Source organism: Copadichromis virginalis, linkage group LG19, assembly GCF_057382275.1.
Source record: "Copadichromis virginalis isolate Kocher_CV1m ecotype Utaka linkage group LG19, C_Virginalis_male_GT1.1, whole genome shotgun sequence".
NCBI classification, from domain to species: domain Eukaryota; kingdom Metazoa; phylum Chordata; class Actinopteri; order Cichliformes; family Cichlidae; genus Copadichromis; species Copadichromis virginalis.
Genome location: NC_140636.1, coordinates 3,266,898 through 3,292,746, shown reverse-complemented (window position 1 = coordinate 3,292,746; position 25,849 = coordinate 3,266,898). Strand labels below are relative to the sequence as shown.

The 25,849-nt window shown below is 40.4% G+C and overlaps 1 protein-coding gene and 1 long non-coding RNA gene across 5 annotated transcripts in view; one reads left to right on the top strand and one right to left on the bottom strand.

Moving 5' to 3' along the window:
• galcb (galactosylceramidase b) overlaps positions 1-16,532 on the bottom strand; it is a 47,241-nt gene extending 30,709 nt beyond the window's left edge. The window contains exons 1-7 of one of the 2 annotated variants that reach the window (XM_085440938.1): positions 16,354-16,532; positions 16,133-16,201; positions 15,994-16,057; positions 15,555-15,668; positions 14,913-15,052; positions 13,983-14,021; positions 13,669-13,796 (exon numbers count right to left, since the gene is read on the bottom strand). In XM_085440938.1, the coding sequence (XP_085297064.1) occupies positions 13,669-13,796; positions 13,983-14,021; positions 14,913-15,052; positions 15,555-15,668; positions 15,994-16,057; positions 16,133-16,201; positions 16,354-16,494 (695 nt within the window). In that variant the 5' untranslated portion in view covers positions 16,495-16,532. Of the gene's footprint in view, positions 1-4,813; positions 4,945-13,668; positions 13,797-13,982; positions 14,022-14,912; positions 15,053-15,554; positions 15,669-15,993; positions 16,058-16,132; positions 16,202-16,353 lie in introns of both variants that reach the window. The other variant, XM_085440937.1, reaches the window with a different exon arrangement.
• Positions 16,533-18,523: 1,991 nt separating this feature from the next.
• LOC146685379 (uncharacterized) lies at positions 18,524-21,596 on the top strand. 3 transcript variants are annotated; one of them, XR_014916864.1, is made up of 5 exons: positions 18,524-18,804; positions 19,247-19,282; positions 19,641-19,793; positions 20,160-20,250; positions 20,845-21,596. It is a non-coding gene; the product is annotated as an uncharacterized LOC146685379 (long non-coding RNA). The 3 variants fall into 3 exon arrangements; XR_014916863.1 differs by having other exon boundaries at positions 19,247-19,793; XR_014916862.1 differs by having other exon boundaries at positions 18,524-19,282.
• Positions 21,597-25,849: the final 4,253 nt, after the last annotated feature.

Sequence of the window (25,849 nt, the reverse complement as noted above, 5' to 3'; positions counted from 1 at the left end):
GTTGAGCCCCCCAAGGAAGATGCTACTGGGGAACCCCCCGACGCCCTAAGCCTGTCCCTACCCCCACACCAATCACTACAGCGAAGGTGGGACCAAACTATGACCCCCCACCCCCACTAGGTGATGGAGCTAATCAAAGGAGCCCAGAGCAATTGATCTGATGTGGTGGTAGAGGCTGTATCGAGACTAATGTAATCTAATAGATAATTTCTATATTGGTTAGAATTAAGATTATTTTTGTTTTTTCCAGTTCATGAGGACTGTTTTCTTGGCTATGCATACGGCAGTGAAAACCATATGGGCTATATTCTTATCTGTAGTGACATTATCTAAGCTGCCCAACAAACACACTAAAGGGGAAGTTGGAATGTTACATTTCAGACACTTTGGCTATGTTCACACTGCAGGCGAAAGCGCATCAAATCCGATTTTTTTGACCCTATGCGACCCATATCCGATCATGGTATGACAGTGTGACCGGCACAAATCCGATATTTTCAAATCCGATCTGGGTCACTTTCGTATGTGGTACTGAATCCGATACATATCCGATGTTTCAGAAAGCGACTGCTGTGTAAATGGTCAAGTCGCATTAAATCCGTTTTTTACGTCACTGACACAAGACAGACGCCAATTATCACCGCCGGAGAAGCGCTCGATAAGACATCGCGAACGCATTTTATTGTAGTGTGAACGAGCAGACAAAAAAAATCTGATTTGATCAAAAAATCGGAATTGAGCATTAAGACTTGCGGTGTGAACGTAGCCTTTGATAAGTCTTCACATATCTCGCGCCAAAACTTCTGAACTGGTGGTATGCTATGCCTTCTAATGATACTGCCATAGGGATATCAAGAACCCAGTGGAACTCCATAATTAAATTTAGCGTGTGAAAAGGACTCTCCATTTCCTGACGTGTTCGGGTCAAATCAGACCGATTTACAAATTTAAAAACTCCTAAATATTGTGTTTTACATCCAATTGCCTAAAGGCCTTATGACATCCTCCACACTATGCACTTGAACATATTAAAGTGATGAGCACTTCTTTCGTTGAATTTTGAGTGTTTTAATCAATTTTGTTACATCTGTGGTGTTCAAAAGTGACCGTCATAGAAAATGAATGGGAATCCATCATCATTTATTTATATAGCACTTTAAAAAGTGCTGTACAATACAAATATAAATATAGTAATAAAATAACAGAAATCAGACATAGCATCAAAATTAATAAAAATGTCAGTTACCCACAGAGTTAAAGGCCAGGGAATAAAAATAGTTTTTTAATAAGGACTTAAAAACTGTCACTGATGTAGCCCGTCTAATATGGAGAGGAAGGTTGTTCCAAAGCATCGGCGCTGCAAAAGAGAACACTCTGTCTCCTCTAAGTTTCAGCCGTGACTTTGGGACCAAAAGCAACAACTGCTCAGCTAGAGCTGGGCGATAGAACGATAACGATATGTATCGCGATATAACTTTTACTCGATAGAGAAATTAAGCTATCGCGATAGACCTCGCCACTCTTGTCCTCTTAAAAAAAAAAAAAAAAAAAAAAAGGTCAGCCGATCCAAATTCAGTAGCGCAGAGCCGAACCAATCACAGCCGCAGCGTCACGTCGTGTGACTTGTTACGTACAGCACAAGTGCCAAGCCGCACGTGTGTTTGTTTGGGAAGCAGCCAGCGGGTAATGGAGCCAGCGCATAATGGAGGAAATGAGTGTGCCGACTAGAAAAATCAACCGAGCGTGACCGAAGAGAAAACAGATGATGGTTCCAACGCCGGAGAGATTGTCGAACGGAAGAGCCATAGAAGTTCCGTAGTGTGAAGGTATTTCGGCTATTTCAAGTCTGACAAAAAACAGAGTAGCGTGCACTGTAAATTGTGCCGAAAGCAAGTCTGGAAATACAATAAACTGGTGCATGCGTCACACTGTGCGCCACGTTATTGTTTCGGTGAAATGAATTTCTACAATACTGTTACTGTTAATTCTACTCTCTGCAGTGTTTAAATGCTTACATATACACACAGTTACTGTCCCTCCACACTTACGACTCGGTTCTGCTTCTATGCCCCAGCTTTGTTTACTTTTTCCCACCGAGGCTTCTAGACTTCTGATTGGCCAACATTTCTGCACGGTTAGGAATCTAGCTCCACCTGCTGCTTTGGCATGTTCATAGCAGCGTTTTCCTTCATTTCTGCCTTTATGTGTGGACGGGATTATTTTTTAAAACGGAAAATCTCCGTTTTCAAAAATACCCGTGTACGTGTGGACGTAGCCTCAGTCTCTGACTGGAAGCGCTAATTCGTCATTCGGCTTTTGTCAGACTAAAGTAACTGTTAAAACTGTTTGAAAAGCTCAGCTATACAACAAGGAGAGATTGAGAATTTCCTTTTAGTTCTCAGTTTATTTGATATTGACAAAAGTTAGTCAGTTTTGTCTGTTCTTCTGTAAAACAAACTAAGATTTATTTTTAGAATTAATACTTTGTTTCTAAGTGGAATTGACAATTTAGTCTGTTTCATTTGTTCTATTTTGAAACTTAAACGCTTTAGCGGCTGCCTTTTGTGTAGTTTGCAATATTTGCCTTTATTTATCTGAAAAAGTCTCATGTTCCTTAAGTACATCTACCCTGTTGAACTTATTATGGGAAATAAATATTTAAAAACAAGCTGCTGATTATTTCACATTTTACTTGTGAGCAACGGCACATTTAAATCTTACAAATATAGTTATTTGGCTTATATCGTGATAGATATCGTTATCGCCTGAAATGAAAAAAACATATCGTGATATGAAAAAATCTCATATCGCCCAGCTCTATGCTCAGCTGATCAAAGAGAACGAATGAGAACATGGGGCTTCAACAAGTCAGACAAATAAACAGGTGCCAGACCATTTAGAGATTTAAAAACCAATAAAAGGACTTTAAAACAGATCCTAAATTCAATTGGAAGCCAATGTAGAGAGGCCAAAATCGGAGTGATGTGGTCAAATTTCCTTTTGCCAGTTAAAAATCGTGCCGCAGCATTTTGCACTAGTTGCAAGCGTGACAAAGTGCCCTGCCCAACCCCTATTAAAAGTGTGGAAATAAAAGAAATTATTTTACTGCTACAATATATTCTTTATCATTAACATTGCATTGATAATATAACCTACAGCATTGATATAGCATCAAGATGTTTATTAAAGATACTGGCATTGGATTAACCTTTTATTACAGGTGCAGCCATAATCACTTTATACACACATTGCATATTTGTGCTCATTCAGAGATGATGCTCAGTCTATTAAAGGTTTCAAGCTTTGTGAAGCGCTATGTCTTCACAATATATTGTGTAGGTGACTTGGAGCAATAGAAGGATAAACAGCATTCATGCTTACAGACATATGATTTAAACATAGGCCAGGCCGAAGGCCTGGTATTCATTTAGCTTCTAACTGCATTTTAGTTTGCTTAGTGACAGATGACAGAAGATGAGTCAAGAAGAGGACAAGCCCAGAGGGACCGTCTGTGTCTGAACCTAATTGCCTTGTATGGAAGATGTGATAGAAAAAGGAACTTCTTTGTCTAATTTTAGCGGTTTAAGATTGACCATTTACTGAAACTGATGCATATTATGTTAATTTGTGACGCAGAAGGGGTTGAACCCTGACATGAATAAAACCATTCTGAATTGAGCTGTTCGGTGAAGATCGATGCTGGTGTTGCTGTATACATCTTCCCACGCGTGTACTCAATAAATCATTGTTTGACTGCACTCTTCTGGGCCTCTGTTGGTTTGTTCCATTGCTCAATATTTTCGAATTCGGGACAAAAGAGAATTGCAATAATCTAAATGTGAGGTAATAAAGGCATAAATAACACTTTCCAAGTCACGCTTGGAAAGAAAGGGCTTAACCTTCATTAAACGTCTGAGGTGATAGAATGCTGATTTTACCACCCCGTTTACGTGGTCATGAAAGGTAAGTGATCAACAGTATCAAACGCTGCACCGAGGTTTAGCACAATAAGCACAAAGATGAGTCCACTGTCAGAGGCCATAAGAAGATCATTTGTAACCTTCACCAAAGCTGTTTCTGTGCTGTGATGGGCTCTGAAACGTGGATGAAATCCGTCTTAGAAGGTATTAAATGCTGCACTTTGTTTAAACGCAAAAGAAAGAATAACAAACGACTCTGTGCTATACTGCCATTAGAAAAAAGCATGTTGTTTTTACTGCTAGTAGTTTACATAATAATAATAATAATAACCAACAACAACAACTTATAAACTTATAAAGTGCTTTCAGACAAAGTGCTGTACAGCTATTTGAAAATAAAGAGATAAATAAATAAAAGTGATGCATAGCAATACAAGTTAAAAACACAAATTAACAAGTTAAAAACATAATAAAAGTTAAAAACGATAAAAAAAACAAAAAACAAAACTAAAAGGCAAAGAATTAAGACATGTAGGATAGGGTGAACAAGTGGGTCTTCAACTTAGCTTTGAAAACCTCCACAGAGCATGCCTGCCTAATATCTTGAGGAAGGTTGTTCCACAAAAATGGGGCATGAAAAGAAAAATCATGTTCCCCGATAGTTTTTTTTCTCTGGCTCTAGGAACCTTTAAAACGGCAGAATCCTGGGATCGGAGAGTACGAGATGGAACATAAGGGTGCAAAAGATCAGAAAGGTATGAAGGTGCCAAACCATTTAAAGCCTTGTAGGTGGTTCATTTTTAAGCAGCAACCATCAGCTGGCTGAAGTTTTAGCTGCTGAGGATAGAGAACATAAGCTACGTATACAAACTATTGACAGAGGAGGATCCTACCCTATCACGTCTACAGCTGTGCTCAGCTCAGGGTCTAGCAGCAGAGAGAAGGCAATGGGCTCCCACAGGTTGTCACTGGCTATGATCTTGACCCTCTCCAGACCACTCTTATCCAGAGTGTATCGCAGCAGCTGGTGCAGACAGTCACAGTCATAGAAGGAGATTGACAGCAGAGAAGACGGATTCACAGCTAGCACAATTCAGAATTTGTCTATACAATGTTTGCTGCTTTCCACATAAAACTTTTATATCCAGAACTAGTTTCTCAAGAAACTGGTGGCATTAAAGATGCTTTTGTAAGAGACTTGATGCAATAGGAGGGATAAACTACTGACTACAGTTAACATTTCAGTGATTCTGTCCATGTTTGGGACAATTTATTATAAATCAAGCAATCAAGGCTTTATTCACCACATGCAGGGTGCCCTGCAGTGAAATGGGACGCCCCCCCCCGACCATACACACACAACACAGACATCACATGGGGAAACAGGTCGGAGATCGGTAGCGTTACAGAAAAACATTGAAATATACACTACAATGGGAAAGTACAAAAGGAAAAAAAGAGACCTCTACTCATGCTGGGCTCCGGGAAGGACAGCATGAGAACAAGAAACAAAAAAACTCCTCTGCACAAAAAAGCACATAAATGTCCACAGCACAACATTATGTAACACGTGACAAGCCACAGGGATGGGTAGGGGGTGAGGAGTAATCCGAAGCAAACACAGCAGCCATCCTGCCCAGCGCTACCATTCCAGCGCGGGCTCAGACCCACCGTGTTCCCCAGGAGGGAACAACCATCGAAGGCGTTTGGAAAGGGAGGGGTGATGAGTGTGTGCATATCAGTGTATGTGTATGCATGTCCATAGTTCAGCTGAGACAGTGTCCTTCGCCTGCCAGGCTAAGTAAACAGTCTTCCAGCCAACCCAGGTGGCCTTGCATGGAATGGGAAGGAACAGACTCAACACAGTCGTTATCAGGGAGTTTTTGTTCGGCTCCAGCCTTGAGCCCACAGCTGGCGCCGAAGGGATAGCCGCAATAAATGGTGATTTTTCTTTTATGCGAGCAACTCATGAGAATTTCAAAGCTGCTCTTTAACACACACTGGTCTCTCAATCTCCTGTGGAGAGCCGCGAGCCTCTCCATGATGTTATCAAACTTGCGCTCCGTGGTCTTGTCATTCTTGTGCTCTGATAGCCGATTCTGAGAACTCACGACTAGGGATGGTTACCGGTATCCGGTGCCATCATGGCACCGGTTCTGACATAAACGGTAGTAACCAGACCGAAAAGCAGCGCACATTTCGGTGCTTTATTTCGGTGCTTTTTTTTCCCTGAGCTGTGATACACTTTAGATTCTAGCCAATCATTTTACGTTTCCGAGGATAGTAGGCGGGCCCAGGTACGTACGTTCTTTTAGAGCAGAGCTACAGATTAAAAATGCCCAAGGCGAAGCGGTCAAAAGTCTGGCTGTACTTCACAGCAAAATATGCAAACTCAGCAGCCTGCAAGTGCTTTAAGCTGATACTGTGATACTGTCAAAGGAAGTAACACCTCATATCCGATGAAACACCTGGCGACGCATAGCGGGTTTTTTTAAAAGCCGAGAAATGCACCGTATTTGATAGCTTGCTGCGAGACCTCACACCGTGCACATCTACTGCGGGTGTGGCGCCTGTTATCGGACCCGGAGTTAGCAACATCCCCCAAAAACTCGAAGAGGAGAGTCCTGGCCCCTAGCCCTGCCAGTGTAGCAGAAATGATGACGGATGATGATGCAGCAGCAGCCGTTCTTCTCTGTGTGAGTAGCTTAATGTTGTTCGTGTGTAATTTACGTTGAGTAGGCTGACCTAATGCAGTAAAGTGAACTAGCAAACACCATCATAGCTACATGCGGCTGTCTTCTTGTTTGATGGCAGATACTCCCTTCACCCTGGCCAAAAAGGCTAAAATGACCAAAGAAAAAGTGGAAAACAGTTAAACATGAGAGGTTTTTGGACAAAGTTTGTGTTTTTTTCCATTGATTAAGCACTGCTTCCATCCAAGAGCGATACCATATATGCCCCATAGCTGCAGAAAAGGCTAACATTGTTATCTTTTTACAAAAAACAAAAAACAGCTGAACATGAGAGGTTTTTCGACCAATTTTGTGTTCTCGATTCTTTAAGCACCGGTTTGAGCACCGTTTAAGCACCAGCACCGTTTCAAAAGTACCAGTTTGGCACCGGTATCGGATAAAACCTAAACGATACCCATCCCTACTCACGACTGCAGTGAGCTGCTCCACGATGTAATCCAACTTTCCCTCAGAGATGTTATTCTGAGTGATCTTCTCCTTGATGTAATCCAATATATGCTCAGAGGTAGAGCTGGGCAATAGAACGATAACGATATGTATCGCGATATAACTTTTTCTCGATAGAAAAATTAAAATATCGCGATAGACCTCGCCGCTCTTGTCCTCTTACAAAAAAAGAAAAAAAAGAACAGCCAATCCAAATTAAGTAGCACAGAGCCGAACCAATCACAGCCGCAGCGTCACGTCACGTGACTTGTTACGTACAGCACAAGTGCCAAGCCGCACATGTGTATTTGTTTGGGAAGCAGCCAGCCACCGTACCGCCCGGGTAATGGAGGAAATGAGTGTGCCGACTAGAAAAATCAACCAAGCGTGACACACACATACGACTCGGTTCTGCTTCTATGCCCCAGCTTTGTTTACTTTTTCCCACCGAGGCTTCTAGACTTCTGATTGGCCAACATTTCTGCACAGTTAGGAATCTAGCTCCACCTGCTGCTTTGGCATGTTCATAGCAGCGTTTTCCTTCATTTCTGCCTTTATGTGTGGACGGGATTATTTTTTAAAACGAAAAATCTCCGTTTTCAAAAATACCTGTGTACGTGTGGACGTAGCCTCAGTCTCTGACTGGAAGCGCTAATTCGTCATTCGGCTTTTGTCAGACTAAAGTAACTGTTAAAACTGTTTGAAAAGCTCAGCTATACAACAAGGAGAGATTGAGAATTTCCTTTTAGTTCTCAGTTTATTTGATATTGACAAAAGTTAGTCAGTGTTGTCTGTTCTTCTGTAAAACAAACTAAGATTTGTTTTTAGAATTAATATTTTGTTTCTAAGTGGAATTGACAATTTAGTAGTCTGTTTCGTTTGTTCTATTTTGAAACTTAAACGCTTTAGCGGCTGCCTTTTATGGAACGCCAGGACTGGCATAATGAATTAATTAAATACACCATTAAATAATTAATTAAATGTGACAATAATTAATAAAATTGGAATTAATTAATTAAATAAATAGTTATGACACATGTGATTAATTAATTATTGACACATTTGATTAATTAATTATTGACACATTTAATTAATTAATTATTGACACATTTAATTAATTATTGACACATTTAATTAATTATTTAATGATATATTTATTTATTTCATTTTGGCAGTCCTGGCGCCTGGCTCTCATCTTGAAATAATTTTATCTGTCAGCCTCACCCATCAAACTCAGGGGGCGGGGTTAACGCTGATCGAGTCAAAACCATTGCTTTGGCCTGGTGGCCATTGTTTCTAGCACACAACAACCGGCATGTGGAAGCTAACAGAACTGAACTTTGAAAAACCCTGTTTGTGTGTCACCAAATACCGTTTTAATATTTTTGTAGCCGAGCATGTAGTGGTTTAATCTTCATGTGTCTGGTCGGTTTGTCAAGATACAGCCTCTTTGCAAAAGTGTTTCGATGATTTCGGAGATGTCTGCCCAGTCTCACGGCAAAGCGTGGGATAGACCCGCTTGCCTCGCAAGCAATCCCACCGACAAAGCGCAGGCCCCGGTACACAGCTGTAATAACCCCGCTGACTTCTTTTACTGAGGTTATATTTATCTGTGTTTTATTTCCTGATGTTCTTATGTGTCCTACGTGTTTCAGTCGCCAATTCTGAATTATAACTAACATTAAAAACATGTTTAAGGAGGAGAAAGTGCAAATAAATCTGTTTAACATCTGATCTTTGGGTTTTTGTTCAGTAATCAGCGTCATCTGTGTATAAACGCATAAAAGAGATAACGTTGGTGTTTCCGTCATGTAGTAACTGCTGGCTTTAACTGTACAAAGGTTGTTCGACACTATGAAACACATACAGACTTCATGATGTTCGGCTAATATTTTTATTGTGAATATTAATCATGAGGGTAAACGGCCCTGTACACCACGGAGCGAGGTCAGCATATCCACGATATCCTCAGCTCCATGAGTTAACACAAAGTTTCCCAGCTGACTATCTAACTGCCAACTATTCCAGAGACGTGAAAATATACAGCATAAAGAAAAGTGTAAGAGACTCAGCAGCAGATTAGAATAACATTTATACATTTAATAAATCACCAAATGAATCCAAGAAACGAGCAAACCTGTTCCGACAATTTGAGTTTGTATTCCCTCAGCTGCAGACTCGCTGCTGTTTAAATGTTTGTAAAAGGAAGATTAGATATTAAAAAATGTCAAACATAGACTCAGTCTGCCTTCACATTTGATATGAGGCCAGCACGTATAGTGGCTGTGTCCTGTTTTAAGATCATACATGTAAAATTGTTGTCTGACCTCCGTCGATCCAGCCGCTCAGAGTCCGTGGTTACCATGGTTACTGCATAAGCAGCTATAATGTTAACAGCTGGCACTGAGGAAGCTTACCGGCAGCATGGGTGTTTATGTTTTTCATTGCAAAAGAACCGTCTGAATGGTTAACTGAAGTTAACTTGGATAAATTATAGTTAAGGAGTATCACAGATAACGCCTATGTGAGCTGTGCGACTGTTCGCCACTACACTGAAATCAGCAGGCTATTACTGAAATACACGTGCTAAATCATAAACTATGCTATAAATAGGGAGGTCCTATTAACATGTTTAGTTTTAAAGGACACCTTCCTGCCTTTAGTCTCCTTCATGAGCAGTATTAGTTTTCTTCTAACATCCAGAAGTCTGCACGATGTGTTTCATAGTTTGTAACAAGCCTTTGACAGGTAAACATAACATGACCGAAAAAGCAAAAAAATGGTTCATTTATGTTTGATGTGTGTTTATTCCTCCCTAAATATTGTCGGTGAAGTTTGCCATGCACGTCAGATTTTCCTGCGCATTTTTATACCTCTGCCAACAGAGAGAAAGAAAAAAAAATCTCATTCTAACAGACAGCTGGTGCTTAGAATACAGTTGAATAACTATTAAAAAACAGATGATATAATATTTCTGTCCATGTTGCAGACTTCATGATGAACATGCTGTTGCAAACTCTGCTCCTCTCGGTGGAAATGCGCCTTCTCTTTCCTCTTTGTATAAAAACGTTATAAAAGTCAGTTTAATCTCAAAATTCACTGTTAAATCCAAAACACACCAGATAAAGAAAAGCGAATAGTTCAGTCTAACACATGTGCCAGTGAACCATTAAACGTCTGTGAAACTATGAAGTTATGAAACGTAACTTTAACCTCAGCCAAACCGATTTGCTCAGTTGTAAATAAAACAGCGAAGTAAACAGACAGAACCTGAGTGAATGAAGTCCAGCGTTTAACCACTGAGAGCTAAAACTCAGCTGAGGTTTCAAAGCTGTGTGCCGGTGATTGGACATCAGCCGCTGATGAAGCTGTTCACCTATAAAGTCCTCTGTAAGGAAACAAGCTCCAGCAGCTCGGGAAAAATACTATATTTACTTATCTTGTGCAGAAAAATGCGCTGACATTGCTTTATATCGAGCACCGGCTGCCCAGTTAAACTGTGACTATCACCAGGTAACGTAGGCGTGTTTCTTGAATTAGCAGCAGGTGTTAAACAGCTGACAGATGAGGAGGAGGATGCATGCAGGTAAACTGAGGGTCTGTTGAGCTGATCGCTGGTTTCGTGAGAAAAATGTCAGCTCGTTCTTTATGTTACAGAAGCACAGAGACACAAAACCAGGCGGAAAGAGACGATTGTTCGGTGAAAATGAGAATCTGCGAATGCAACATGTGGAACACGGAGAGTGGAATATGTAAACAAACCGGTTAACGTAACCCCCTGGGTGCACTCTGCATGCTAATTGTTAGCAGAGCTAGTTAAATCTCTGAAAACATCTGAGCACTTTTGCAAACATGTTCTATGTTGACAACCTGACCAGACATACGGCGCGACATTCGCGGCTAAAACACTGTTAAAAGTGTAGTTGGTGACAGAAAAACGGGGTATTTTAAAACTACACCACCACTGCTGCCTGTGATTTGATCTGCATTCTGGGATACCTGGCTTCCCCAAGTCTACACAAGCAATCGATTATCTAGGATCGACCTGTTTTGACTTACTTTGCACGGCAACCAATCAAATGTTAGAGAAGCTGCATGGGCAGCGTTAACCCCGCCCCCTGAGTTTGATGGGTGAGGCTGACAGATAAAATTATTTCAAGATGAGAGCCAGGCACCAGGACTGCCAAAATGAAATAAATAAATATATCATTAAATAATTAATTAAATGTGTCAATAATTAATTAATTACATGTGTCATAACTATTTATTTAATTAATTAATTAATTCCAATTTTAATTAATTATTGTCACATTTAATTAATTATTTAATGGTGTATTTAATTAATTCATTATGGCAGTCCTGGCGTTCCATAGACTTTTGTGTAGTTTGCAATATTTGCCTTTATTTATCTGAAAAAGTCTCATGTTCCTTAAGTACATCTACCCTGTTGAACTTATTATGGGAAATAAATATTTAAATAAAAACAAGCTGCTGATTATTTCACACTTTACTTGTGAGCAACGGCACATTTAAATCTTACAAATATAGTTATTTGGCTTATATCATGACAGATATCGTTATCGCCTGAAATGAAAAAAAACATATCGTGATGTGAAAAAATCTTATATTGCCCAGCTCTACTCAGAGGTCTTATTCTGAGTATTCACGGCAGCTGTAAGCTTCTCCAAGATCTTAACCATGCTGCATTCAGTGAGCTCTTTCTGAGAAGTCGCGCCTCGTCCCACCGTTTCAATCCCAGTGGGCAGCCTTGGAGGGGTTTGAACAGCCGGTTCCGCTTTCTTAATTCTCCGATAAGCCAGGGCCAAGCCAGCTCCGATCAGCAAGAACCCTGTTATCATGGTTCCGAATAGGTAGATATCTTCAGCGTCCTCGATCGACAGTCCCGCCAAGCACACGATCCTCCATGTCTGCCACCCGTCCATCGTGTATCCGGCAGGGAAAGTACCTCCAGGGCACTCGGGCTCTCGTTGAGAAAAGGGTGTCAATAGCATTCAGAGACCAGTTGATCAAATCCATAATTCTATTTTAGGTTTTAGAGAACAGACTGTGAGAGAGTGTTCCAGGGAAAAGTAAAAACACGAGACAAGACAAGGGCACAAGAGGCTAAGCAGGGAAGATAAGGGGAAGGAGGAGAGGAGAAAAGTGCAACTGCCTTCGCCGAGAGCCAAAAGAGAAGAGAAGATATTATAAGTGATCATTGAGGTTATGGCTCCCAGTCCTTCATATAATGTTTGATATATTTTGGTGCTCTCTGATGCTACAATGTTACTGTAAAGTCTTGAACCTTTCCTTTTTTTTCTTTATATTACACTAGGAAACGGAACATAGATGCATTCACTCCAGCTGTCTCTTTACCAGGCCAGCTATCACAGTCATGTGTCCAGGAAAGGGAATTTGAGGGGGGCAGGGATTGAGGCTGGTGATCAGCTTCATCTGCTTTTACACTAACTCTTGATATTTGGTATGGTTACCTTTATTCCTTAACAAGCTGCCTCTGTCAGTGCGCCCCAGGGTGGCTGTGGCTACAATGTAGCTGCCATCACCAGTGTGTGAATGTGTGCGTGAATGGGTGGATGACTGGATATGTAAAGCGCTTTGGGGTCCTTAGGGACTAGTAAAGTGCTATATAAATACAGGCCATTTACCATTTACAGGCCATTTGTTCTGTTCTGTCAAGATGATCCTACACTGCTTCAGTAATGTTAATGGGTCAGTCCATGACTGACAGTGTTTCACTATGTGTTTGTAGTGGGGTGTGGTGTGTGGGGCAGTGTGGATGCAACTGCGTGGCATCCGCAATCACGCCTACTGAGTTAAAACCAATAAATCAATAAAATGGCTCAAAACTGTGATCTATGGACTGTTTCTTTTCACTGGAAATAAGAGGCTGAACCCAACTCTTGAAAAACAACTTGTTGTCCTGGTGGCATCCTATCACGGCATCACACTGGAATTCACTGAGCTCCTGAGAGCGACCCCTTCTGTTACAAATGTTTGTAGAAGCAGTCTGCATGCCTAGGTGCTTGATTGTATAAGTGTGTGGCACAACTGTAGTCATTCGTTTTTTCCTACAGTAGCACATCAACATGCTGTCACCCAGGAGAGACAGATGCAAATTAGACTCCAAATTCAATAAAAAAAATTTCTCAGCACTTATGATTACTTTCTGTATTGGGTCAATATTCATATTTAAAAAAATTTTTTTAATGCAGCTTTAAAACCACCTAAGAAATGTGGCAGATCTGAAATTTTTTTTTCAGCAGCAACACACCTACACATGATTCAGCTCCGACTTTATCTTTCAAGTCCAGCAAAATAACAGCCACAAACATTCAGCTGGGTACTTGTGGAAGAAGAGTGTGCTTTAACAGAGACGCACCCAAACTCAGTGGACATTTCGGATTTACGCAATCAGTTGTCAAGCACCAAATAGCCTTCAAGTAAACTTATAGCACATGGTAAAAGTTCTGCTTTTACTGTGCCATCTGGTCCAATGATTTACGCAGTGGGAGCATTTCATTTCAAACTTCTTGAGACTCTGTACTTACCCAATCACATCAACAGAATTATTAAGATATGGGTCAAGGATCATAGAATTAGCGACGCTCCAATCGCCGTCTGCTGCGATGATGCCAACACCAATTAGACCAACTTTATCCAGCATGTTCCGGAGCACCTTTGGCGACAAAGACATGCTCTCAGTGGAACTCGGCTAGAGCTTTAAAATCATCCCAAACACCGTCACACTGCATCTCTCAGTAGGACAACTCAATGTTAGTGGCTGTTTTTCTACTTCAATTTACACTGCAGGCTACTCATTATGACAAAAGTACAATGAAAGATAACAGTAAGTTATGTTTACCTTAATGTACTTGATGTCAAAGCTTCGCTCATTCCAGATCTAAATGGATGAAAGAGAATTTTAGTTTGCAAACAAACTTTTGCAGGCTCAATTTCCTGCAAATCCATCAATCCAGTATCACGTGGTAAAGCTTTTATATTCCAGGCAGGCCTTCAGTACTAAGCAACTAATAAATGTCATCTGTCACATTTTACAACAAAGTCAGGTTTTGATATGTTCCCACTTACCATGTTAAAGTCACACTTTAGTGGACAGAAACCCTTCATTTTCTAACAGGGCTAATTCCATGCAACAACAGCCGCACAGGATTAAGACAACATGAATGAATCAAAGCCATGTAAGTTACTGTAGAGAGCAATAAGTAACATTTAACATTAACAGAACTACTTTTTTCCTCCCTGTGTTTGTGGGCTGGCTTTCACTTGGTCACATTGACCAGATTCACATCTGCTACTAGAGGTCCATCTTTGTTCCAATTCCTGGTTTATATTTGATGAAATACAGAAGTTGGTAACAGGACTTACATTAGAGAATTTACTGTCACTAGGTGGCTGCAAATAACTGCTTAGTGTTTAGAAGTTTTGACCATTACTACTTTTGGTTATTAAAATCCTGAGAATGCCAGAGATACTGAGAGATAATGCAAGCAGTCAGATGTTCAAACAGTTTAACCAGAGCTCAAAAATGAATGTGTGTGTTTGAAATGTAACAAAGAATTATAATTAATAGCTATATTAATTAATTATAATCCTGTTATGAAAGGAAAGTTCAAAACATGCCAAAAGCCACCAAGCTGCAAAGCACTCACTTTTTGAGGAAGCAGCCTTTGTAAGGACCACAAAAGCAATGTGTTGAAGTAGAGATGATTATTGCATGAATTTTGTGGGTTTGTGCAGAGCTGCATTCTAATCTGAGAAGTGGTATACACACCCCAACATACTGAATGTCTAGGTCATGGTACTGCTTGGCACCAAGGATCCAGTTCACCACATATGTTGCAGTGACATCCGGGTAGTCATAGGGCCAGTTCTTGCCACGGCCCACCCAACCGGGAAACGCCCAGGGCAAACCTATATGAAAACAAGCAGACACACAAGAAAAGACAATGATTCTTTTTGTGTTACATTTAATATAAATTTCACTATCTGGTCACATTTCCAATCACCCCCACCATCTATCCAACAAACTGAGCAGACTTGTTAAAGTTTTCAATAATATCAATAATATTATTGTATTATTTACATTCCATATAAAATAACTGCATGCATTGAATTGTAACCTTTATATCAAAACTACTTTATTCAAATTTTTTAAAAAAATAAATGAAAAAAAAAAAAAACAAAATCTCCGGATAGAAGTAAATGGGTGGAAAGTTCTGGCAGAAATTCCATGAGGTTTGCCAGTAATACCAAATGTGTTCATGCCAAGAAAAGCAGGAGTGGTCATTTGTAACAACACATGTAGATTCTAAATCTCAGTTTCCTACTATGACATTTTCCCTCTGATGTCTACTGGTTTTGGTTTACTGCTGTCAAGTTATCAGACAGAAAAGGAAGCAATGTTCCTTCTTACCTATGAGTGTGATATTTGGGTTCCTCTTCTTGGCCTCTTTCATAAGCCACCACTCGTAGCCTCTGTAGTAGTTCTCATCATTTTCATAGCGCATGTGAGACGGCTCTGTTCCATCTGATCAAATCAGAGGTTCAATAATACCAAAAAAATGGAGAGAGTCAGTTTATTCTTGAAGTTATACTATGATCCAAAGTGTCTATCACGACCCCAGCACCAAAATATGTGGTAATTATAGCCAATATCCTATCCATACAAGACTTTAAGATCCATATGAAGCAGATGTCACAAGTGTTTCCTTGTTAAGAAGGAATTTATGTCATTCTGCTGGACTTTAGCTGTGTGTCATAATGCATTTCAGACCTGGCAGCAGAGAAATGGAAATGTAACAAGTAACAAATTAGAAACTGTCAGAAATGTAGTGTGACTAAATGTACTTTACCAGTAGTTTGCGCATCTCCTCCGATCTCCACCTTCAGAATGTGCAAAGAAGCTCCAAAGTTTGGCTGAAAATAGGAACACAGAGCAGTGAGTTCCCGTGCTTAAAACTGAACTGTGTGAATGAGTTGCTTCTGTCGTACCTTAAACAGGAAGTCTAGTATCTGGCTGCGGTACGGCTCCGCATAACTCACCAGTAACCGAGACGTCGCCTACATTAAGGCACACGTAGAAATGTTATGTTAGTAAAATAATAAGCTAATCAGAGAAACAGAAACATGCAGGCAGGCATGCATAGATCAGATTGTTCCTGTGGAGGCAGTGTTGTACAAGGAAGTACTCTAGTAAAATACACTAAACTCACCCCTCCGCCGCTTAAACCTCCAATTCCATCAAAAACCCTTCCCAGACCCCCGTCATCGCTCAGGACATAATTCTGAGCAGAGCACAAAGCCAAAGCCAAGAGGAGAACGGACACTAATAACGCCGACTCTCTGCAGTCCATCCTGAGCGCTAGCTGACAAGACGCTGTACGCGCGCGCACATTCTCTATCACATGACAGCGCAGCTGAGCGGCCACGTGATGTTGAAACCCGTCACACCGGTACTTACTTTTAAACGTTTATTTCGTTCTACGAACGTCCGCAATTAAAAAAAAAAAATCTTCAAACAGTGTTCGCAATGATTTTTTTAAGGGTACACACGACCCACCCTTAAAATCCGGGGAAAAACGGTGAGGCATTTGTCTGCTGCATTAGAAGAGTTTTTTTTTGTTTTGTTTTTTTTATTGACGCAAAAACAAGAATTAATATATAACAACATGGCTCCTGCAAGATTCCTTTGGAGCAGGTGATTACAAGAAATTAGCTTTCAGTTTTTTAAAAAAAGGAAGAGAAAATAAAGGGGTAAATTTGGGCTTACTAACTAAATCACATTCTTCAGTTGTGTTCAAAGGTTTCACTGCATCTTTTGTTTTCATAAAATAAGGGCTTTAAAGTATGAAATAAAAATTTTACAAAAGCCAGCTTTGTATGTTTAGATCTGTGTATTTAAAATGTACAAAGAGTGATTATAGCATTCACCAGAAAGTCATCTTTGCTATTGTGCATAATGAGTCCATAAACAATAACCCTTTTAGTGAAGTCTTCTAAATGAGAGAACTTGTAAAGTAATGGGTTATTAAATATATTTATTGTGAAACAAATTAAAGCAAGTCTAATTGAAAAACAAGACTGAAATGAGGAAAAACCATCAAATGACATATTCATTGTTAAAAAATAAAAATAACACGATTTGTGTCACGGACCCGGCTCTGTCTATTTTGAGATGGGTTATTAAATTCATATACACATATACACTGATTAGGAAGTTATAACAATCTCAACTGTGTGATGTCTCTTTAAGACAACCCAAGTTAATGTTTAGTGATGTCACAAGTATGTGCTACTGCCCTCTGTAGAGTGTGGGAGAAACGTGCTTACACATGGACACATGGACTGAGATGGACCTCGTTTTTTCAGCTCCCAAACTCAAAGTAATGTTACAGGTTGTATGAACATTGCTTGCTCCATGTAAGACAGCAGCGGTTGGTGAAGAGTGTGTTTATTAAAAGACGAACACTGTGGAATTTCCAGTACCAGTGTGGTCATGAGTGTCCTGCTGAGTGTTTCTGCGGCCTCCTCTCAACCACTTAATACAACCCACGTTACAAATTAGTAATGTTTATCCATGTTTATAACACAAATTACCCAGTGGTCACTGTTGTCATGTTTCGCTGTGTGGCAGGCAGGAGAAAGGACCTACATACAGGAATCGAACATGGAAATGTAACTTAAAATGGTAGCTTTATTGCTGGGAAAAACACTCCATTAAATAAACACATGAAAAGCAAACCAACACCCTGAACATGGAAACTAGGAATTAACACTGGAAAACTAGGAACTTGCTCAGGAACTTGCTGAAGCAAAAGTAGTTCGGCGAGGCCATGAAACTCAGGTCTGACTCAAAGCGATTCTAGCAAACCATCAGACAATTCAGAAGGGGAATATAGTGCATTATTTACACAGTGGATAGTGGCAGTTGGGGTAATACTGATTATAACTGGGGATATAGACAGGCGGTGGAAGGAATACTTTGAGGACCTCCTTAATACCACTGACAAAGAAGAGTCTGGGGACAGCTCATTTTCTTTTCCTTTCAGGAATCAACTTAGCTGTGTGTAGCTTCTGGCTGAGCTTGCTGCTGTGTCCTGCTGATCTATGTCAGGGCAGGACCAGGCCCACACAAGGAATACTTTATTCAAACTTGTCAGCTTCATTTTCTCATGCTGGGGATTTTTTCTTATTTGATCAATACTTGATTGTAATCTAAATCTAAGAAACCCACTGAACTGAAAGAAATCCACTTGTGAATATCTTTACAGTTTAATATTGGAACAAGCTGTCATACAAGAACAGAAACATGCTTCATTAGAATTCTTTGAATCCGAACTGTTTCCAAAAGGGTTTGTATAAAATTACAAAAAGCACTGAAAAAAAGGGACTGGCCATCTCTTGGATTTATGTAAGCATCTTGCATGCATTTAACACAATTGCCTCATGTTTTAAAGTTAAATGTAACTATATAGTGTAAAAACTACATGATATGCAGAAAGGGTGTATTAAATTGTTCATATCATGTTCAGGTGACGTAAGTCAATAAGATAGCAACGTTAAATCTCGTGAAACCACGCGTGATTTCATCTCGCGGGCTTTGGATCGTGGTTTAAAAAAGGCATCCATCTCAGTCAAGTCGAGCAGCCAACTCTACGTTTTTGGTATGTCTTGATTTTTTGAATTCATTTTTACCATAATTCAGCCAAATGTAGTTAAACGTCTAGAGTGTCGCCATGTAACATGCTAAAAAAGAGCCGTTAGCTTATTTGCTGTTTTATCTGTTGTCAAAGAATTGGCGCTTTTTCATTTGAATTTGTCTTTGGCACAAGAGCCGTAATATCACATTAAACCTAATTACGAGGCACTCATAACATAATTTGGTTTTCTGTGTGAATAGATTTGTCAACTGACTCTTCAGTTACATTGTGTATTTACTGCACCGTGGTGTTAGTGAGATTTTGGACATTGAACAGCTTTAGCTAATATCATCAGCGGCATTATGCTAGCTTACATCCCTACCCCTCCTGCCCTCACCTGCTGTCCTTTTGTTTTTGTTTTTTTTGCTGCACATTGAGAGATTACCTCTATTCTGCATTTCACCAGGAGTCAGCTGATGGATTGTGGGTTCAAGGTGTTATGGTAAGAAAGTATATTCTATTTTCGTTTCTGTAACTTAATTATAATAGGTTTTTTATAATTATTAGGTGCATGCATACTCACCCTATTAATACAACTGAGAGATCCAAAATCTGCCATAGGTTTAACTTATACCTGTATGTATTGCCAGAAAGGTGATTACTGGACTCGCATTAATGCACACTTGAACTGAAATGAGGTTGTAACTTGTGGGTTGTTGGGTTGCAAATCAGAAACAAACATCTTTGGATTTTTTTTAATCCCATAAGATCTGGAAACACAGTTTTTATTCAACAAAACATTACTGATTAACCAAGCACAGTGCCTGCTGTTATTTCAAAATAATTTTATGTCATTTCAGATAAAATGCAGCATTCCAGTGCATCCCAACCATGCCTTTACAGTCAAGGTTTCTGACGGAGCTGAGTTTTTCTCTGACAGTCTGCTGAAAGTGTTTGCAAAATGATCGGGGGAACAGGGCACAAAGCTAAAGGATGTAGCTGCCATAATGACAGTAAGAACTTTAAAATTCTTTAACTACAAAGTGTATATGTATTGCATTAGTTCAGTAAAAGATTTTTATGCTACATCCATTGAAACAGTCAACTATTACCTGTGAGTAATGATTCCACTAAAAGGATGCCATAATTTTCGTCATGCATTTACTGGCCCACTGAGAAAAAATTATCTTTTTTTAAAAATAAATGTTCTGGAAACTATATATCCATAAAGTTGATGTCAAACAGGAACTTTTGATATTGCTTTGTAGATGCTGGTGTTGCATGTTGACTGGTTTAAAAAGTCAAGAGTTTTTGTCTGGGATCATTTTCTTCTGTGCTACTGAAAAGTTCACAAATCTCTGTTTTCTTTGTTATAATAGTCAAGGATGACATTAATGCTCGGAGTCCCTCATCAAAGTGCTCCGCATCTGTGTGAAAGACAATTGCAACATCTTGGTGAAGGAGTTCATGGTGAGTGTTTTATGAGTAGATTGTGGCTTTGCAACATTTAAAAATGCATTTAGTTATCCACTTGATCCTCATTGGACTGGTTAGGACCAGTAGTCCTCTTTAATAATTTGAAGTTCACATGAGGCCTGGTAGTGAACTCGGCCGCCGGCCCTTGAGGCCCCATCCCCACCCCTATATTAGGGGTCACATCAGTGTGAAAAAACTTTAAATTTGTCATTCTAATGAACAAAGGAAAATCCCACCAATATTTATATTAGCTTTTGTTTGAAAAAATGACCAACTGACCAACAGCTAACCAAATTGTGGGGCTGAAAGTCTAAATTCTAACATCTTCTGAGTGACATAACCTGGATTTCTGATGGGCCGGTGTCTTTCTAACAAAAACTAATGTAAAGCATTTGAAATTATTATGTTTTTCACCCTCTCTTAGAAACTCTGTTAGACCATGAATGGCAGCATGGCAGGCCACTCTTTGGCTATAGCTATTTACTATGTTGCTTGCATTGGTTTAAATTACTCTAACATTAGAACTGGTAGATTCAAAAGAGATGAGTTTAAAAAGGAATCTTAAAGAAATGTTTTGTGTTTAACCAGGACTTGACTGAGGCCACTGCACAGATTGAGAAAACCACAATGAACATCTGTCTCCAGAGGATGCGGCAGGCAATGACTTTTCTGATGTTGTTCTTCAAGATCTGGATAACGTGACCTTTGCAGTAGCCATGCTGTTTGGACCTTTTTTATTCCTTCAACATGAGTTACCCATCACAACTCTGCTACACTTTTGAGGTGATTCAATGGGTGGTAATGGAGTTGGAAGCAACTCAGCTCTCAAGAAAAGCTCACAACTAAGACAAAACTGCTCCTGTAACGAAGCTCACTGTTATGCATGTGAGGTGACCAGCTCTAGGTGAGAGGACATTTAAATCTCACACTTGTTCTGCTGCATTTTTGAAGCTCAATTCCAGGAACGGATCGCAGGGTTCATTTTTATATACTCTGCAACTGCCATGAGGACGAGCCGTTTTTTGTTGTTGTTTGTTTTTCCTTTTGCTCTGTACAAGTTCTGTTTGTCTGTTTGGCAGCATTTTTAAATTTCTCTTTGTATTTTTTCTTTCTTTTACTAGTGAAGAGATGTAGCGTGAACAGTTATACAGTCTAAATATCCCATATGGGTCGTGTGAAATGGTATTTTCAGTTTCATTCAGTTGAAGTAAAGAACGTTGAATATTTCTAAGTGTGCTGTTTTGAACCAAGATGTCACAGTATGATCAGTGCTGTAATTTTTGACAGTCACTGTATCAATGTTATTTTTGCGTCTCTTGAATAAAGGTTTTGACCTGCAAGTGCTAATTTCTTTAGTTATTGGGGTAAAATGGGTAGTGTTAATAGGAAGGTGTTTGCCAATTCAGTAACCTAATTTAATGTTAATGGAAACTAACATTACCTCAAATTGTTTAGTCATAATTGTTGTTTAACTGAATCTTGACGTTAGAGGCCTTAAATAGAATGTTTTGTATTGTTCTTTCCCAACATTTTTCAAAAGAAACAGTCCAATTTCTTTGCTGTGATTGATTCCAGAGAACACGGAAGAACTGACATTATTTAACTGTTGATTTATATAGATTCAGTAGAGGAGTAATGTCAGTTTAATTCTTTACCTACTGTCAATGCAGTGAAATTAGACATTTTGTTTTGAAAGGTTACTGGTGGATGCCAGCAACCATCTTGGAAGAGAACAATACAATCTGTTATAAGGCCTCCATTTGAAAATTGTGTATTTGATACTAGAATATAATAGCAAAATGTAATTTGAAGATAACATGTAGTATTTAAGTGACCAAGTAGTATTGGGTAAAAGTTATTGAATCGTGTTGGGATAACGTGAGAAAATTGTGAAGGATTAAAATATTCCAAGAGCTCAAATTACTTCATCAAAACATGTTTAAGTCACATTTTATCAACACAAATTGCACAAGTTTATTGAACATGAATAAATTGTGTTAATTTAACTCAATTGTTTAAGTTGCTGCCAAAGCAAAACATCTGTGTGCAACAAATGTCCACCATTGAATTAAGTAAATCCAACAACAAATTTTTTTCAGTGAGGTCTGAACACCCCCTCAGACCCTCTGCCAGGGTTATACTTATTGCTTTCCAATTAGCATAAGCATTATTTATTTTTAGGTTCAGAATTTCTAACAGTAGTTATTATGGTCCGTGAAAAACATGTCTTTTCTTTTTAAACTAAGCCTCCTGATAATGATGCTAATTAAAGTACTAATGTAGTAGCAGCTGTCTGATTTTACAAAGAAAGATAAACCTATACTATGGGAAAAATATGAAGCGACTAAATGGGTTGCTTGATAGGACCAGATTTTAAAATCCCTAAAATAATTAGCACAAGTCTTGAATGGGTTGGGGGGGGGGGGGGGGGGTGTGAGGTAGCATAACATAAGCAGCATGGAAAGTGATAGCAAAACAGCATCTGCAGACTGTTCAAGTTTCTTTTAAGTAGGGATGGGTATTGAAAACCGGTTCTTGTTGAGAACCGGTTCCCACTGTTTCAATTCCTTGGAATTGTTTGCCATTTTTGCAAACAATTTCCTTATCGATTCCAGTCACCCCGAATGATGTCACTACGTTGCAGAGCGTCATTTACAGTACCTGGCAGGAAACATGGCAAACGCTAAAAAGTTTGGTCATACTTTACGAGAACAACAGGGCAACTTGCAATACTTGCATAGTAGATATTTAATTTAAAGGAGGAAACACTACAAATACAGAACCGGAGACAAAGGGCAGCCCTGGCGGAGCCCATCACCCACCGGGAACGAGTCCGACTTATTGCCGGCAATGCGAACCAAGCTCTTGCAACGGTTGTATAGGGATCGAATGGCCCGTAGCAATGGGCCAGACACCCCATATTCCCGCAACACCTCCCACAGGACACCCCGAGGGACACGGTCGAATGCCTTCTCCAAGTCCACAAAACACATGTAGACTGGTTGGGCAAACTCCCATGCACCCTCAAGTATCCTGCAGAGGATAAAGAGCTGGTCCAGCGTTCCGCCAGGGCTGCCCTTTGTCTCCGGTTCTGTTCATAATTTTTATGGACAGGATTTCTAGGCGCAGCCAAGTGGCGGAGGGCTTTCGCTTTGGTGGCCTCAGAATCTCATCTCTGATTTTTGCAGATGATGTGGTTCTGTTGGCTTCATCGGGTGAGGGCCTCCAGCTCGCACTGGAGCGGTTCGCAGCCGAGTGTGAAGCAGCGGGAATGAGGATCAGCACCTCCAAATCTGAGGCCATGGTTCTCAGCCGGAAAAGGGTGGAGTGCCCACTCCGGGTCGGGGATGAGTTCCTGCCCCAAGTGGAGGAGTTCAAGTATCTCGGGGTCTTGTTCGCGAGTGATGGGAGAAGGGAGCCGGAGATCGACAGACGGATTGGGGCTGCAGCTGCAGTAATGCGGACGCTGCACCGGTCCGTCGTGGTGAAGAGGGAGCTGAGTGTAAAAGCGAAGCTCTCAATTTACCGGTCGATCTACGTCCCTACCCTCACCTATGGCCACGAGCTGTGGGTAGTGACCGAAAGAACGAGATCGCGGATACAAGCGGCAGAAATGAGCTTCCTCCGAAGGGTGGCTGGCCTCTCCCTTAGAGATAGGGTGAGAAGTTCGGCCATCCGGGAGGGGCTCAGAGTAGAGCAGCTGCTGCTCCACATCGAAAGGAGCCAGCTGAGGTGGTTCGGGCATCTGACAAGGATGCCCCCTGGGCGCCTCCTGGGTGAGGTGTTCCAGGCATGTCCCACCGGGAGGAGGCCCCGGGGCAGACCCAGGACACGCTGGAGAGATTATATCTCTCGGCTGGCCTGGGAACGCCTTGGTATTCCCCCGGATAAGCTGGAGGAGGTGGCTGGGGAGAGGGAGGTCTGGGCCTCTTTGCTTAGGCTGCTGCCCCCGCGACCCGGCCCCGGACAAAGCGGATGAAAATGGATGGATGGATGGAACACTACAAATATGCAAAAGCATTTGCTCACAAAACACGCGATGACCTTAAATGAATGTCGTGATTTTAATTCCACTCCAGACTCATGAATCTCAACCCAGCAGCAGCGGTAACGTTTGTACGTCCTCTCCCGTTAATGCAGCAGGTAAATAATCAACTAACAGTGCATATTATGTTAGTGTGAGCTGCCTTATTACAAAACCTGCCATTACTGTGTGCTGCATTTAGGTGACCATGATGAGAGAGACAGACAGAGTCTGGCTGGCGCTCGCTGGCAGTTGTCGCTGCAGTCTACCGGTAGCGTCTACTTTCAGGCCAGGATAGACGAATGTCACCGAGCAGTGACTCAGTTTGTGGTAAAAGGCTTGCACCCATTTGCCACAGCAGATGCCCTCAAATTTTCGGTAAGGGAATGTGTTTAATTGTAGGCAGGGACATTACTGGATATTCTTGTGTAATTGTTACAGAATAATTTATGTTTTACTTTGTTATTGCTACAGAAGAATATTTATTTTATTATTTTACATTTACAATTTTTTTCCCCGGGGACCCTGTGAAACCCCATTGAAGAGCCATAGGCTAGATCTCTTAATATCTCACTGTTGGGTTTATAAGGCCATGCTACTCCTAAATTTCTATCTTGTTCAAAGGGAAGATATAAAACAAAGTTCTAAGCTAATCGGCCTTAGTGTTCTCCTTTTTTTTTAAAAGAATCAATAAGAGAATCGATAAAGAATTGAATCGTTAAACAGAATCGAAAATGGAATCGGAATCGTGAAAATCTTATCAATACCCATCCCTACTTTTAAGTCTTCTTTATTTTCTAGCATTGCCTTTCAACAAATGTTTCACAAAACATAAGAACCTGACAGTCAAAATCTCACCTGCTTTATACAGAATTCCATTCACATCTGAACCTCATTAACCTCTACCATCGAGAATATAGGGTAGGCTAAATAACACAGTCTAGACAAAGAAACAGGAATAAAATCATTTTTCCACTTAACAAACTCATTTACCCAACTAAACGGTGTGAAAAGTCAATCTCTTCACTTAATCTGACTCGTGAGGTTATTTTAAATGAAATAAACAATTTTACACAAAAGAAACAGCCCTTCATTTGGTTACACCCAATTGATATGATCAGTGACATCATATCCTATAAAATCAGGAAGTACTGGGGCGGCCATTCCCATATACCTGTTTCACATATAGGACCTGCACCAAGGAACACACAATGGTAAGTATAACCAAACTACATAAACAAATGAAAGATTCAAATCAACTAATGATGAAGTGACATTTCGCTTTAAGAACATTTGCAGAGATGTAATGAATAAATGGTAAATGGCCTGTATTTGTATAGCGCTTTATTTAGTCCCTAAGGACCCCAAAGTGCTTTACACTAGTCATCCACCCATTCACACACACATTCACACACTGGTGATGGCAAGCTACATTGTAGCCACAGCTGCCCTGGGGCGCACTGACAGAGGCGAGGCTGCCGGACACTGGCGCCACTGGGCCCTCTGACCACCACCAGTAGGCAACAGGTGAAGTGTCTTGCCCAAGGACACAATGACTGAGACTGTCGG